Genomic DNA, 17,115 nt, shown 5'->3' with positions numbered 1-17,115 from the left:
CCATCCATTCAGAATACTAAGGAATGAGATAATATTTTGAATTCATTTTCAAATTCCAGTAATTTCTTCCAACGCACTTTCACCTTGGACCAGAGATAGCAAGGATATTTAATTAGGATCCACCCACAATAATGCAATTGGGTAGAAAGATCAGATTATTGCCAGAATAGCACTAGTGAAATGGTGAGGGAGAGAAAGAAAGCTGTGTGTGGTTAGTATAACTGGACTAACAAATGTTATTCATTGCAGTCAAAGACAAGCTTTAGACATTTCTTTGCAGACAGACACAGCAAGAGAAAGGCAATATTTGAGGAAGAGAGGGGAAAGTCTGATAAGTTTGCACTAGTTATTTGCATGGATGATTTCAGAGTACCAGTTCTATTCATGTAAATCTGCATGAGTAAAAGGGAGAACACATTTTCCACAAAGTGTGATTGGAAGACATGGATTCTTTTTTTGGAGAGGTTTTTGGATTAATTGGTATCTCTATGAGATTTTCAAAAGAGTATCTGTATCTGACAATAGGTGGACTATGTAGTGTAATTATTCCCCAGACTCTTATGGTTTGTGTCACTTTGCTGTAGCATAATCTGTCTAGGACTATTTTTCATGCATTAATTAAAAAAAAAAGCTGGAATGAAATGTGATTGCAATTACACAAGAGCAGCATGTTACTTAGGTGCCTGTGGCTGGCACGCGGACCAGTGATAAAATGTTAAGTAAATAAAATTCTTTGGCCAGAGTGCCTAATATGAAATTCCTTGCAATACAATTGTTTTAATTTGATACTTTTTACATTGTCGTTTCCTCTCACCCCGCTCTTATCTGCCATTTTAGTCCAGCCATGTGGTGCGACTCAGCCACTCACAGTGCACGCTGATCTGGGAATTTCATCCTAACCAATAATAGTGGTCTGTGTAGCAGGTCTGGGGAAGACAACCATGGGGACACATGGGGAAACCAAATGGGGTGAGTGAGGCAAGGACTTGACAGCTGCCACTTGGGCTGCAAAAAAAGGGAAAGGAGGAGCCAGGGTGAACACTTTCACCCTCCTTTGAATCTATAAAAGCATATAGCGTATCAATTAAGGCTATTGAAATAGCTTTCCTGGCCATAAGCCTGAAAAATCAGTCTCCATCAATACTTGTAACAATAAGAAGCTGCATAACTGGTGTAGATGGCTTCTTATCAGATGATTATTCTCATCCTGACCAGCTTGTTAATCTGCCATCTCCCCTGTAGCATCTACATCTTGGTTCCTCACAAGCAGATCATGAGACACCAGGCATTTCAGTGTCTGGTTCTTCATCCCCAAGTCTGCCTGGTTCATGGTTCTCTTTGGCCCTCACCACTATGCTGTAAAGCCACCTTTGTGTTAGGCTTCAAATTGTAAAATAGTAATTTGATAATTTGGCTCTGATCCTGAAAAAAATGTATGCATGTGCTTAACTTTACATATTGTGAGTAGTTCCATCAGCTTCATTAGTACTATTTGGGACTCATAGTGTGTAAAGTTTAGCACATACTTAAGCCTTGCAAGATCTGGGCCTTTGTTTGTAATACCTTGCTCCTTACTGTTTGCCTAGCCTGCTTTGAGGTTATATAAATAATACCTTTAAAAACTGGTTTCTAACCAGCTGAAATTGCATTATCTTTGTAACATTTGCCAATCAATAGAGTAGTGTGACTGGCAGGCACAGATTCTTCAATTACTTAAAGTTTGGTATAATTCTAAATGAATGTAAGTAGCATGTAGGAAAGCAATAAATGTTTTGATATGCTTAGCATAAAATACTTCATTACACATTTTAAAATGTGCAGCTATCACGCACACGTATGGTAGATCAGCAAGTGATTTTGTGCCAGTTGTTCAGTGTTCTCACAATGTAAACAGACAATCAATCATTCTTTGTTTCTGTTTTAAAAGAATAGTTTGAAACCTGAGTCACGCAGAGTGTTCGTACTGCCTGTTCTTTTTTGTACTAGTACCAGTAAAAGTTAATATAAAAAATGGTGCCTTGTTTTTTTTCTGGCTTTTAGAGTCTACCTATTGTGCTCTGTTGTCACTTGTGAAATTCCTGGTTAGTGTGGGAGTTGAGGGAAAGCTGCTCAAAAAGAATCGGACTCTGTGGGGTAAAGAGCATATCAGTTTATTTAGCAATTGAAATTGTGAAGCAGAGAAAAATACAGAGGAGGAGAAAATACATTCCCATGGTGGGAAATTCCAGGAAGCATGCCTTTAGGTACATTTGTGGGTGAATTTTCCCAGTTTCCTGTTCTGCTCCCTCACTAGAAGCCAAGGCCTTGATCCTGCAAATGGCTCTGAGAGGTTGGACCCTTACATTTGTTGGAAGCCACTTGCTGGACTAGGGATCAAGGCTGTGTCTCTTCTATGTGGGCTTCTGGTATGCTATAACACAAGAATCAGTTGTCCCATTTCCCAAATGCTTTAACAGGGAATGCTCTTAATTTAAACTAAATCCCCATGAAACTGCTTTGCAATGTTTTATCTTAACCAGTGTGACCTCTTTTCTTAAACTGTCATTTGTGTGGCTGATGCAAAAATCATATCACAGCAGTGTGAGCAACTGATTACTGCCCATGTGCACTCCCTCTCCCTCCTAGCATGAGAATGGGAGGGCCATGCTCCTGAGCATACTTAAGAACATAAGAATGGACATACTGGGTCAGACCAAATGTCCATCTAGCCCAGTATCCTGTCTTCTGACAGCAGCCAATGCCAGGTGCCCCAGAGGAAATGAACAGAACAGGCAATCACCAAGTTATCCATCCCCTGCTGCCCACTCCCAGTCTCTGGCAAACAGAGGCTAATAGTCATTGATGGACCTATCCTCCATGAATTTATCTAGTTCTTTTTTTAACCCTGTTATAGTCTTGACCTTCACAACATCCTCTGGCAAAGAGTTCCATAGGTTGACTGTGCATTGTGTGAAGAAATACTTCCTTTTGTTTGTTTTAAACCTGCTGCCTATTAATTTCATTTGGTGACCTCTAGTTTGTGTGTTATGAAAAGGAGTAAATAACACTTCCTTATTTACTTTCTCCACACTTCTCTATGATTTTATAGTCCTCAATCATATCCCTCCTTGGTTGTCTCTTTTCCAAACTGCAAAGTCCCAATCTTATTAATCTCTGCTCATATGGAAGCTGTTACATACCCTTAATAATTTTTCTTGCCCTTTTCTGTAACTTTTCCAATTCCAATATATCTTTTTTGAGATGGGGTGACCACATCTGCATGCAGTATTCAAGATGTGGGCATACCATGGCTTTATATAGAGGCAATATGATATTTTGTCTTATTATCTATCCCTTTCTTAATGATTTCCAACATTCTGCTAGCATTATTGACTGCCACTGCACATTGAGTGGTTGTTTTCAGAGAACTATTCACAATGACTCCAAGATCTCTTTCGTGAGTGGTAACAGCTAATTTAGACCCCCTCATTTTATATATATAGGTGGGATTATGTTTTCCAATGTGCATTACTTTGCATTTATCAACATTGAATTTCATCTGTCATTTTGTTGCCCAGTCACCCAGTTCTGTGAGATCCATCTGTAACTCTTCACAGTCTTCTTGGGACTTAACTACTTTTAGTAATTTTGTATCGTCTGCAAATTTTGCTACCTCACTGTTTACCACTTTTTCCATATCATTTATGAATATGTTGAACAGCACTGGTCCCAGTACAGACTCCTGGGGAACACCACTATTTACCTCTCTCCATACTTACAATTTCCTAGACCAGATTGGGTCAACAGTCCAAGTTCAGCATGTGGTCTATGCTTAGTGCTTCATGTGATGGCCAAGAAGGCCACCAGGTCCCTCCCCTACCACAAAGGGAGAAAGGTCAGTACTGTGGGAGAGGGGTGACTGGTGAGCAGGAGTCCTTTGGGGAGGCAGATGTTTTGTATAGGGGGGTAGGATCCCCCCGACGTCTCTCCTGCCTGCCAAGTGGATTCTGAGCTGGGCTCCTCCTCTTCTCCCTGCCCCACCTCATGGAATGGGCCCCTTCAAGAGGGTGCCTTTCTCTTGCAGTGTATAGCACAAGTGCGCCTCTCCTCCACCCCCCGCCCCAAGGAGCAAGTGCCTCCTCCCCAGCCTGGGGGTGTGTGTTCTCCATCATCTCTCCTCCCTCCCCGGTGCCTGCACCGCACGCTGTCTCCCCCGGGCTGCGTTGTGGGAGGCTCTGTTGCACGGGCCAGCTCCAGGCAGCTCGCGGTGGGGTGGGGAGCAGGCAGCCGCCGGCTACGGAGGGAACCAGCGTGCGGCGCTTGCTTCTCCTGCTGCCGCCCTCTCCGGCTGCGCCCACCCCCAGGCGGGGGAGACACTGGCAGAGAGGCTCCCCCTCCCCCAGCTCTTTGCTCTGGGGGGTACCGCAAGCACTAGCGGGCTCCTGAGCGCTGCCGCCTCCCGCCGCTTGGGCGCACAGAGCGGCGGGGGCCTGAGCTGAAGCGTCTCCTCCCCAGCCATTCAGCCTCTGAGTTTCCCCGGGCGGGGGCTGCCCGCAGTTCAATGCTGCTGCTGCTCCGAGATGCTGCACGCCCAGCTCCCGGCCGGAGGGGGGTAGCAGCTTCTGCCGCCAGCGCCTTCCTCCGCAAGGGCTGCTGCTGCTGGAGACTCGGGCACCACCTCCTCCCCACCATGGGGCTGCTGCCGCTGGAGTGAGCGAGCCGAGGGCACAGCTCGCTGCCTGCATGGATGGATGTGTTCAGCTTTGTGAAGATTGCAAAGCTCTCGGGGTAGGTTGCTGCTCCCTTTCCATTAGCAGCCAGCCCCCCTTGTGCGCGCCCCGCTGCAGTGCCGGCCCCTGGCTGCTGACCCCCGGGGGGTTGGGGGGCGGAAAGACCATGCCAGGGGGCTTTAGCAAACCCCGCCGCCAGAGCTGCTGCAGCATTCCGCTTACCTGACACTGGGGCTGAGGTCCTGGGGTTTGGCTGGGGATGGCTTATGGCGTTTTCCCCCTGGCACCTGCTGTGGGATCGTGAAAAAAAAAAAAAAGTGTCCCAAGGCTGCTGCGAAGATAAAGCTGGTGGGGTTCTGAGTCTTGGGCTGTGATGAAAAATTGTTGTTGTTAATGGGCGATCAGTGGTTCAAACTGTTTGAAAATGTGAAGCCGGCGCTCTGCCTTTAGTTTCCTTTCAGGTTGCAAACAGCTGTGAGGGTGCTCTAGCCGGGGAAGTAGCTGTAGGCAACAGTTACTTACCCCTGTGGGGGTTGACGTGGAACTTCGGATAGGTTGGACAGATAGCAGAGCAGCATTTTCAAAATACACACCGTGATTGACAGTCTCCCCAAACCAAACGCAATCTATTTAAGACTTATTGACTTTTGTGCTGTGAAGTATGGTGCTCAGTTTAGTGCGAACCACTTTCATGCTCTACAAAATCTCAGACACAATAGAGGTGATTTTTAAAGAGACGCTGTGAAATCATAATCAGATTGGAATTGCTGCCTTGTACCATCACACATAAACCCCAGGGAGTAAGTGAATGTGGTCTTTTTTTTAGCCCTTTCTTGTCAGGTGCACACATCTGGTTGCTTGAGCTGGTGTCTGATTTAAATATTTTTCCTTCCAAAGAATTTTTCTCTCACTGTCAACAGAATGCTGGCCTCTAGGTGTGGAAGGAACTGTCTCTAGATAGTCGTTAGGCCCAAGGCTACAGAGACACATGCACAATTTGAATTCCCCCCCCCCCCCCCCACTGAAAACATTTTCCCCATGGTTAAAAATAATGTATAGTAAGTATTACTGAGAAAAGAGTTATGGGAAACCAAATTATTTCTCAAAGATGGAGTATAAAAGTGCTGTAGTTGCAGGATTTTCCTGATTTTGGTGCAGATAATCTTCCTAAAGGATTTCGCTTTGCATCAGAGTAGCTATGAGTGTTTTGAATTCTCATGGTTTAGTGGTTAGCACTGGCCTTTGCCATTTCTGAAGTGGAATGCCATTGGAGGAGGGGAGGGCTTGTTGTAGAAATGAAGCATATATGTTATTTCTGTGGCATACACGTACAGTCCTTGTCAAAATGATTGTTCTATAAAACTCTATAAAATGATTTTTATAGCAAGCACTGGGTGGACTGAAGTTGTGTGATGTTATAATCTGTGTTTACTCAAGCCTTTTGCCCTAAATTTACCACTGTTGCTACCATGATCAAAAATCTACTTAAGGGAGTGCTAGTATAGAACAACCGCTACTATTCGAACTACCTGGCTGTCTAACTTTGCTCAGAACAAGTTTACCTGACATGATGGTTAAAACACGGACAGTCTCCTGAACCTGGTCTACACCACCACTCTCACTCTTACTACCACTGGGGGAACTGCATCAGTGGTAACAATTGTGGAACATTTTAGGGAAAATTTTATTTAGTATAGACAAGATCCTAAGGAGTAATATGGCATCTGATTTTTGTTTCAAGATATATTTAATTATTTAGCTTCTTTGTTCAGGACCCGGGGTTAACAAACCCTTTCTTGCAGTAAATGTCACACTTGAGTTCAAATCAAATGGACAGAGCAGGCAGTGGTTAAGGATCAGACGTAGCTCAAGACAATCTGCCAACCTAGGCAAAACTTCAGTGTGCACCCCCAACATGCCCAGGAATTTGTGGCAGAGTCCCCAGCATCTCCCCAGCTGCTGCAACCCCCAACTCCGGGGCAGAGGCTCACAGGGCAGACCCCAGCTTGGGGCTTCAGAGTGATACCCCCAGATGGGGCTGCCCTTCCCAGTGGCCCTTCGTGAGTGGGTTGGCACCAGCTGCCTAAGGCTCAAGAGAGGAGGGAACCCCAGTTTAGCACCCCTGAACAGCGAGCCACTCAGCTCAACCACAGTGGGACCTGGGCACCAGCAGGGGGCAGCTCCCACCCCAAAAGGCTCTAGTTAAGGGACAGCATAACCCCTCCCTCCCCCGAAACGAAGCCACCCAGGCTGGAGGTGCTGATCCCACTTGCACAGTGGACTCCTTCCCACTGGACGGAGTGGGGTTCTCTGCAACCTGGCCCTGCACATTGGCCCCTGCACTGCCAGTCCCTGGCCCAGCCCCCCACACCCCAGCCTATCCCAGTCCACATCCCAGCCCACCTGGTACCCAGCAACCCACACACTCCCTAGTCTGCCCCTGACGGCACCTTTCCAGATGAGCTCCTCACTGTTGGGCTCATAAATTGCGGGATGACAGCACCGTCAGAGCCTGGACATGGTGGTGGTGAAGCAGTGGCCCCAACTGGGGCAGGAGCCAGTGGCTGCCTGGGCAGCAGGGCCTGTGGGGACCAGACGCGGAGCAGCAGGTGCAAGCTGGGTGCAGACATGGAGCCAGGCGGGTTGCGGCACTTGTGGCCAATGCCCTGACAGCATTCGCCAGCAGCAGCCCTGAGCTGTGTCTGAGCTGTGGCTGTGATCTCACCCGCAACGGGGATGGGGAGCAGCTGAGGATGAGGCGGGAGCGCTTCCTTGGCAGCCTGGCAGGTGGCCACTTCATGCTTCTCAGAGCCCCGGCTGGTAATCACCCCCTCCCCAGGTCATCTCCTGCCACCACCAATGGAGGGAACCTGGGTAACTTTACACTCGCAGAAATCTGCCGCCCTAGGCAACTGCCTAGTCTGCTCTAGCTAGAGTGGCTCTGTTAAGGATGTTGCACAGAAGACAGTATCATTAAATCAATAAACTAGGAATGATTCTTCTACATTTTAAGAGTCAGTTTAACTTCAAATAACTCTTTCTTCCCTAACTCTGACCTGTAGTTGACTAACAGCATACCTATTGCCATTACCCGGACAAAGCTCTCCAGCATATTACGCTTTCTCTTCAGGCAAACCAAAGTTCTTTCTGCAACTGAATGACAGGTTTCAAAGCTCAAATCCAGCTTCATTTGATATAAGGACTATGAAGTTCAGATATTGGACTGAGTTAATGCTGTGCTTTGCAATAAATCAGTTTTATGTGGAGTTACTTTTTCGCTCTTATTTTCTGGTTATTAAACCACTTAATAGCGTACACAGGACTTAACTTTGCTGTTTCCTTGGTAACTGTTAGATATATCTTCCCATTTCTCTTTGTAGAAGAGAGTCTTATGGAGCAACCAGTTTCCACTGTAAGCCCTATTTTTAGCTCCTTCTGTATCTGTTTGGACCTGAAAACTGCCTGTTTTCTCCTAAAGGCAAAGGAGAGTTTTTCTGAAAAGTCTGGGGGGCAGGAGAAACGGGTCAGACTGTTCTTGATTTAGAGTCTAATCCTGCAGGACAGCTCACTTGGAACAAGAGTTGTCAGGATCTTGGCCATTACATAATGTTTCTTTGAGTTCCTGTAGGTTAAAAAAATAGCTTAGTTATCACTCATTCAAACTTTCGATCTAGATAAATCTCCTTGAAAACCAATGCACAGGCTCTGTCTACTTGTAAGTAAGTAACTTTACCCATGTGAATAATCCCATTGACTATTGGAATTTATAATTGTAATAGTCAAGGTGAGTATTTAAGGTTTGTGTTGGCCCCTTTTGTGTATTATGGAGGTGCTCGGTAGGACTTCATAGTTGCAATAGGCATAAAATGGGACATAAACTCTGTCTTTTCTCTAGAAGTAGACAACCAGTTGATGTGAAATTATACACACAATTAGTTATCATGTCCTTCAAACTTTCTATGTAATTTTTACTTCCAGGGTACTGTCCATGTGTCATCCCCTTTAATTACCTTTCTGCATAAAGCCCTTTAAAGACTACCCTCTCATAGCAGAACCAACTGTTACATCAAACATCTATACATACCAGCGTTGGTGGGTGGAATAACCTGGTGAAGAAGGATGAAAGCGGGCAACCCTAGATGCTTCACAACAAATGTTCTGTTCGTTAATTTTGAAAAATGTGTAATGATTGACCTCAACTGAAAATCATAATATTCTTCAGATATATTGACTTCTCTCTCTCTTCCTTGGTAAATAAGGGTTTGACTAGACTTGGAAACTTACCAAAATAGCTATTCCACTCAGAGAGTTATTTCTAAGTATAGAGAAGCCTTAAATAATGGACTAGTCTAGGTGGGGTATTGTGTGGTCTACACTGTATGCATGTGCAAAGGCCTGGGTAAATGTGGATACATTGTCCATCTGGAGTATAGGATCTTTGGCCTGTACTGGGAGGATAAGAAGGAAAGATAATGAGATTGACAATATGTGTTTAGAGAGCGGATGGTGTGTAGAGAGTTTTGAGCCTTATAGTAGTAATAGTGAAGGAGAGCATGATGTGAAGTGGGAAGTTTTGGGTGGAGGAGGGTTAAGGTGGTGATCTGTATATGGAAGGTGAGAGGCAAAATATTTGTGTCTCTAATAATAATAATAGGCAGTGAACTGTAAGAGTGGTAAGTGGTGGTTTGGAGGGTGTTTAGCTCCCATTCAAGGTCTATATTATCAGGATTTGAAAATCTACTCGCTGATGAATAGGAAGCTTTTACTGATGAGTGTGGGGATCTAACCTATTCCCCACAAATATGAGCTTTCATATTTGCAAAGCTACCCTTCCAAATATTGTGTGAATGTGATTCAGTGCAGTGTTGTCCTCCAGAATCTGCTGACAAATAGCTCTAGTGCCTCTGCTGCTGTTCATAGCTTTGCCAAGCAGCAACATAATGAAAGTAATTAGAGACCAGTCACTTACATTGTTGCTGTTCATTATCCTGTGGGCAAGATTGTTTGAGACAAGAGTCAAGTCAGTTTCATGCCGCTGTTGCTTGTTGGGATAACTGAGCAATGGCAGGCTTTGGAGTTAATCACAGGGAAGGAAGATCCACAAAATGGAAGTTGTAGGAAAACAGTAAGGTAGTGGAGACTTATTCCATCTCACAGCAGCTAGGAGTGGTGGGAGAAGCAGAGAAATAGGGTACGTCTACACTGCAATAATAGAGTTATGGTATGGCTGAGGCTGGCCCAGGTCAACTCACTTGGGCTCAGGGGACTTGGGCTGTGGGGCTAAGAATGTCAGTGTAGCTGTTTGGGCTCAGGCTGGAGCATGAAGTCTGAAACCCTGTGATGGGGGTGGGTCTCAGAGCCTAGGCTCCAGCGTGAGCCTGAATGTCTACACTGCAATTTTTAGCCCTGCAGCCTGAGATCCACAAGTCTGAGTCAATTGACCCAGGTTCTAAGACAGTGGTCTTTTTATTGCAGTGTAGATGTATTCATAGAGACCCTACCCCTGGCAGAAACCACAAAGTTCTGGATAGGGGAGAAAGAAACCAAGTTTCTGATCTTTCAACAGCTTTAGTGCTACAAAGGAGAACTTCAGATTTAGAGATATCTGTCTTAAGGTTTTATACTACCAGCAATCACTACAATATCTGAAACCAGGAAAATTGGCTGACACTAGCCAAGTCCCAAGTGGACGTCCAGGAGTCAGATTTTTAAAAATAAAGGCCTGCTGCATGCAGGATGGCACTCTGGCATAAACTCCAGCACTCAGCCTTTCTTCCCAGGTGCTGTGGTGTGCCTGGGGCTGCGTTTCTTACTGCGATTCATGGACATCACTGATAGAGCATCTCTTGACTTTCATATATACCTCTGCCTAGTTAGATATTTGTTAAATTTTCCAAGCCCTATATGTAATTTAGGTTCTTGCAAGGGTTTCCAGACTTGGAACCTGGTGGGCTGATCCAGCAGCGGAGGAAGGTGAAATTTCACTCCAAGCAATAGCACAGCTTCAGTTCTCTTTTCAGGGATTTCATTTATTAATAATGATTCAAAACAAAGTAACCCAAAACACTGCCCCTGTCTTGTCTTAATCCTTGTCTCTGGGGCTTCATGGTTCTTACAGCCCTCCACAGCTGGCTTCTGCTCCCTGTAGGTGTCCTTCTTGGGCTTTCTGCCTGATTGAAGAGGAGAGTCCCTCCCATGGCCTTCCCCTGCCTAAGAGGCAGGAAGCCCTGTATTCTGTTTCTTGTAGGACATGGGCCTATGAGCAAGCATGTGACCTGCAATTATGGCTCCTACTTTTAAAGGAGCCAAGGGCCATAACAGGTGCACTGGGCTACAGGCATACACCTTCAGACCCAAAGCCATGTTACTGTAGTTTGAGGGTGAGCAGGTGTATAGTTGGCAGAGTTAAGGTTGTTCTTGGAATCCGCAGTGGGATATTTTATTGTGTGTATTGTGTATTTCTTTAAGCGGTTGGTGAAGATATCTGAATATTTATGTATCTTCTCTGTAAACCATTTCAGTACATTTAAATGTTTAGGTTTTTTTAACTGTGACTTTCCTTAGCATGTTTATTTTTCAATTTCAGTGTTAACTAGCAACCTTCATTAAAAGATAAAGAAGATTTTTATCTGTCAGTAAAATGTAGGCTATATCATCTGCATACTATTTTTATTGTAAGTACTCTTTTCAATGACTATATCTCATAGCATGTGAGTTGTTTCTACTGTTTACCGAAAAATGTGTCAGTAATAAAGCATATGATTATCCTTATGCTCAAGGGAGGTAATTTAAATCTGGAAAATATTTTATTACTCTGGATGATAATTCAAAGACTATTAATTCATCTTTCCTTTCTTCTTTGAGAGGACGTGGCACTTTGTTCAATGAAAGATTTGACTTAATGCATTTTACCTTATGTTTTATTATTTGCTATATAGTGGTGTTATATTTTATCACGTGTCATATAGTATAAAGACATATGTCTGTAGTGACGACATTATTATTACCATTGTATGTAATAATAAATCTCTGGTCTGGCAAAGGCTGGTAATTATTGAATCCTTGTTATAGGCTGTCATGAACTTGTAGAATGGTCAGTGAATAAAGGCAAGACAGGTAGCAACCCTACCCTGAAAACTGAAATATTCTGTCTTCAGACTAAGTAGAGCATATGCAGGAGCAAAGTAAATTTCCATCTGGCATCCGGCTAATGTGCTGTTCTGGGAGGATGAGAAGAGAGCTCAGTTTCCATTCCCATGCAAGCCTTGGCCTCAGTTTTCTTTCTTACTTTTTTTTTTAAATGTACAGTGGCATGAACTGTGATATGGCTTTTGTGGTGTAGACACTTGTCCCCAAAGAACAGGACAGACACACCATTTCTTGAGGAAATCTGATTTAGGAAAGCACCTTTTTTCAGGAAGCGGACTTAAGCACATGTTTAACTTTAAGCATGTGCCTAAATCCTCTTGACTTCAATAGGACTTAAGCTCTACTGAAGAGGGATACGAATAAGCATGTATGGAAGTGGTTTTCTGAATTGGAGCCTATAATTGCAGTAGGAGTCTCTGAAAGCCTTTCTTTATGTGGAAAGTCTATATGGAACTCTTTTTTATAGGTTGATTATTACATAGATCAGTGTTTCCCAAACCTGGGATGATGCTTGTGTAGGAAAGCTCATGGCGGGCTGGGCCGGTTTGTTTACCTCATCCGCAGGTCCGGCCGATCGCGGCTCCCACTGGCCGCGGTTCACTGCTCCAGGCCAATGGGGCTACGGGAAGCGGTGCGGGACTAGGGATGTGCTGGCCGCGGCTTTCTGCAGCCCCCATTGGCCTGGAGTGGCAAACTGCGGCCAGCAGGAGCCACGATTGGCTGGACCTGCGGACACGGCAGGTAAACAAAACGGTCCGGCCCGCCATGGGCTTTCCCTACACAAGCAGCGTCCCAAGTTTGAGAAACACTGACGTAGATAAACATGCAAGAAAACCACTTTGGGGAGCTCTTAATAACCTAGATCAGAAGTATTGCAGGAAAAAGTTGCTAAAATAAAGATATTGTAAAGAGGTGTAATGAACACATATATAACACAACTTGGTAGGGCAGGCATGATAAGAGTCCAGACTGTATGAAATTGTTCTTCATTAACTAATGATTTAAAGGAGGAGTGGGATGAAGTAAAAACAGGAGGAGCTTTTCCTGCTAAGCAAAGGGATTTGTGAGGCTTCTTTCCAGAAGAGCAGGCGATGATAATCATTCTATTGACTGTAAAGGGAATTGCTACAGGACAATTTAGGGGTTTCCACAACAGAGTTACAAATGGTTTTGGGGATAAGAAGCAAGTATTTCAGGTAAGGAATTATTTTATCATAAAAATATTTTCAGTGATTATCAGAGTGCAAGCTATTCAATTTTCATTTTAGTAGCAAAGGTATTAAAAGGGGCTCAACAACTGTTAATGTTAGTTTTTACTAACTACAATGGGTTTTGGGATATAAGGCACAGTGGTCTTAGAAGAACAAGAGGCACTGGAGTAGAATAATAAGGAAGCAAGAGGAGACTTGCATAGAATGAGAAGGAAGGCAAAAGTGAGAGAGTAACGACAGAGTGTATGATTGTATGTCAAAATCACATGGTGTTGCTGGGGAATCCATCCTTTTTTGATTTTTTTATGTCTCTTCAAGAAATTATTCTTTTTACAGTCCTGCATAAAATGTTGTGAAACTTTCCATGAATGAGTCTCAAGGAAGTGTTTTGAATATATGATGACAGTTTTCACATATTCCTTTACAATGGACCATATCGTGATTGGAATAGTGATATTGAGAATGGTGTATTCCCTTCCAGTTCAGTATAGGCATATTAATCACTTATCTTTATAATACATATTTCTTGAAATTTTTGAATGATACAGGTCTTTGTTATCCAGAGGATCTGCTAATCTTATATATAATAAGAGGAAACCGGTTACATAACATTTTCTGTATTATACAGCCTAGGTAAAGTAGATGGTCTATAAAACCTTTCATGTTTTGCTTATGGATTTCCTGATTTCATTAGCTTTGGTTTTTGCTTGTTTTTTTTAAATCTTCAATTTTTGTTTTATAGTAATCTGCTTACTAAAAAGGCCAGTATTGCCAAGTCCAAAATGCCCATTATTCTATGGCAGTAAACTCTGACAGAACTGCTAATAGCTGCCCCAATGGTGGAGGTCAAATTATGCACGTTATACATCTTACATCTGTTTATTTCCTTTTGTTACAGTATGTTCCATATCTGAAAATGGTCCATATCTAATAAAGTCACTGGGCCCAATTCAGACCAAATGAGACACTACTTTCATTTACTCCAATTCCTGAGTAACTTAATTGACTTCAACTTGCTCAAAGTAGAACCGTCTAAAGTTTGTTTTTCTCCAAATCATCTGCTATAACATAAGCCACTTATGTATAGTTCAAGTGTTCAGGGCTAATAGTAACTAATTTGCATACAATGCTTTCCTTTTCCTCATGGATTTGTGTTGAGCAGCAATGGAATTGCAGACTGCGTATTACATATCATGAAGAATTTCCAAAATGTACACTACTGTATCCTACTGAGACTTCCTAGTTGTATACGTGAGTATCCATTTTAGGAATGGATATAGGTGTAACAGTTCTGCTGACCATATGCAAAAAATGAATAAGGCTGTTTTACAAACTTTTTATGTAGCTTTCAGTAATCTATTGTAGGAAATGACCTTTCAATGAATGTGCAAGAATTAGGAGTAGATTAATTCCTTACCCAGTAAGGAACCTCTTTTGACAAGCCAGGTAATGGCTATGCATCTTCAGAAGACCTCTGCACACCTATATTACCTCTTGTTCTATGGCATTAGAATCTTGAGGAAAGATTCTATAGATGAAGATTGGGGTGGAGGGAAGGTTAAAATATAGAATCATCTAAACTACAGATGGAAAAAAAGTCATTAGATCATGTAGTTCTTCCTGATTCTGAGTGAAATATATATTCATATTCAGCTTAAATATTCCTGCTCTGTGATCCTATTAATGACCTAGGACCCGAAAAGGCCTTTTCTGTGCCAGGGAAAATATGTGCTTTTTTAATGTGATATATAAAACTGTATAATTCTAATGCAGATAGGACAAGTTGTAGCTTTATCTCGATTTAGTTGGGTTGCACCTCAACCAGTTAAATCAAGATACAACTGTAACTTACCCTTTCCAGTAGAGCTGGTCAAAGATTTTCCCTCAAAACTATTTTTCAACAGAAATTTGGGTTGTTGATTTAAACAAAATTTTTCATGGGGAGTATCTGCTTTCCTCAGATTATCAACGTTTTTGGTTGGAAAAAGCAAAGTGTTTTTGGCTCAAAAATCTTTGGTTTTCATTTTTTGATTAAAAAAAATCACATATTTTCCCTGGGGAGAAAAAATACAATTTTCCAATCATCTCTGCTGCATACATGTGATTTTTACAGTGTGTTGGGTATCACATGTTATCTGTCATGTTTAAAAAAAAAACACACCTTCTTCCTTGTGTAGACATACCTTAAAGAGAGACAGAGTGACTACATCATAAAAAGTACTCTCTCCCTTCCTTGTACTGTACTATTCAGTGTGTTGGCCCTGTGGGGTCCGTGGAAAAGAAGTAGGGAAAAGCAAGTTAGGGAATGTGCTGGTTAACAAAATCTTATTTGCATTGAGTGAATTTGAAGCAATCAGTCAAGAATAGCCGATCTTTATGTAAAGATTAGCTTGTTCTTTGTTCTAAGTCTTTGTCTTTAGATCACCTCTACATCCTTTCCTTTTTCACAGTATCCTGTGGTGATAAATACCTGTTTCACTAAACTCACCCATGATGGGGCATCAAATGTTATCCCCCGACTCCTGTTCTGTGTCCTCCTGAGAAAATTTGTTTTCTGTTTAGTATAAACAGTTTTGTTAAGGATCCTTTGTTTTTGCATTTTACCTCATTGAGGCTAGAAGCACACAGAAAGAGAGAGAGCGAGCGAGCTTTCAAAGGATTATTTTGCATTGCTTGTACAGTATGAAGTTTCCAATTGGCAAAAAAGTCAGAGCTTAAAATCTCATAATTTTCAGCTTTATAATATGAACCAAATGCTCTGACCTGTAACTAACTTAAAGAACATGCATTCCCTCATAACAATAAGTTTCTGGTTATATAGGCTATCTTAGTTATGTCCTCTAAGTTCTGGAGGAGTTCTAATGAGAAAATTGTGTCTGAACTAGAAAAAGGATATTTTATGGATATTACTACAGTTATACGTGTCATGATTATATGTTTCTGAAAACGTAGAGAATAATCAGAGACTATTAATGGCTTGTTTTCTTATGTTGTCAGTTTCCAAGCTGAAAATGGATGTTTTGTGGCTGCATTAATTAACTTAAAATACTTTTAATCTTCTTTTAACAGTGTTTTTTTTATCACTTAAACAAGAAGCATATACATTTTGTAAACCCGAAGGAATGTTTAGGCAGACAGTTTTTCTATTCTAACCTGTTTCCTATATCAAATGGTAAATATTCCAAAGTGTCAAATGATAGGTAGTAAAAAGGTTGATATATTTATCAACTAGTTTTGATAAATATAAATACTGTAAAAAAAATCCCAAACAAATGCTCTATGGAAAAGGTTTTAAAAAGAGCTCTTCCCTGAATTGTTCAGTAAAATGAATTTCTCTTTCTGCTTTATTTTCATTTAGCTATACAAATATTTGTGAAGAATGACTTGTCAGGAGATACGATTAAGAAGGTAGTGAAAAATACGCCAAATGTCTAGATGCTTATCCAGTTGTCAAATTTGCAGTATAAGTTTCATAGAGAAGACAAGTTTGTATGCAGTAATCATAGAATAGAAATCAGTAGGAACAAGTGCCTTTTTTGCTCCTTGCTAAGAGCTTGATACAAAAAGATTTACAAGGTCAGAGTCTTGGTATCTGTTGAAAGTAGAATATTAATTTCCAACTATCACATGTGGTTATTAAACACATCACATCTCTATTTGGTAACTTTCTGGTCTCTTGTAGACATAAATATATAGCATTTTGATACCAAGGCTTTGCTACAGTGCAGTGGAGGTGGTGGTACGGAGATTTGGCAAGTATGGCAATATAAAGTGAGAGTTGCGGATGTTTAACTAAGGAGTACAGGATTTGCCATAGTGTACGATTCACTCATTCATCAAATCTGGTTATCCCGCCTCTGCCAGTGGCCATTACTTCAGAGGAAATGCATAGATTTAATAGTTTAGTATGTGAAAAGGGAAAGAAGAAAAAAGTTCCTTCCATACCCTGGTAGATTATATGCTTATGCTTTGAAGCAAGGGACATTACCACACTTACTTAGCATGAATAGCTACGTGTCATTAATGGTAAGCTATTCAGCTCTTTT

At 42.2% G+C, this 17,115-nt stretch overlaps 1 protein-coding gene across 1 annotated transcript in view; it reads left to right on the top strand.

The window, feature by feature from the left end:
• Window positions 1-4,148: 4,148 nt before the first annotated feature.
• FRMPD4 (FERM and PDZ domain containing 4) overlaps window positions 4,149-17,115 on the top strand; it is a 453,075-nt gene continuing 440,108 nt past the window's right edge. The window contains exon 1 of the mRNA XM_054007791.1: window positions 4,149-4,767. Within this exon, the coding sequence (XP_053863766.1) occupies window positions 4,727-4,767 (41 nt within the window). The 5' untranslated portion in view covers window positions 4,149-4,726. The remainder of the gene's footprint in view (window positions 4,768-17,115) is intronic.

The sequence above is a fragment of the Malaclemys terrapin genome, chromosome 1 (genome assembly GCF_027887155.1).
Source record: "Malaclemys terrapin pileata isolate rMalTer1 chromosome 1, rMalTer1.hap1, whole genome shotgun sequence".
Lineage (NCBI taxonomy): Eukaryota > Metazoa > Chordata > Testudines > Emydidae > Malaclemys > Malaclemys terrapin.
This window is presented reverse-complemented; position numbering and strand designations above follow the sequence as displayed.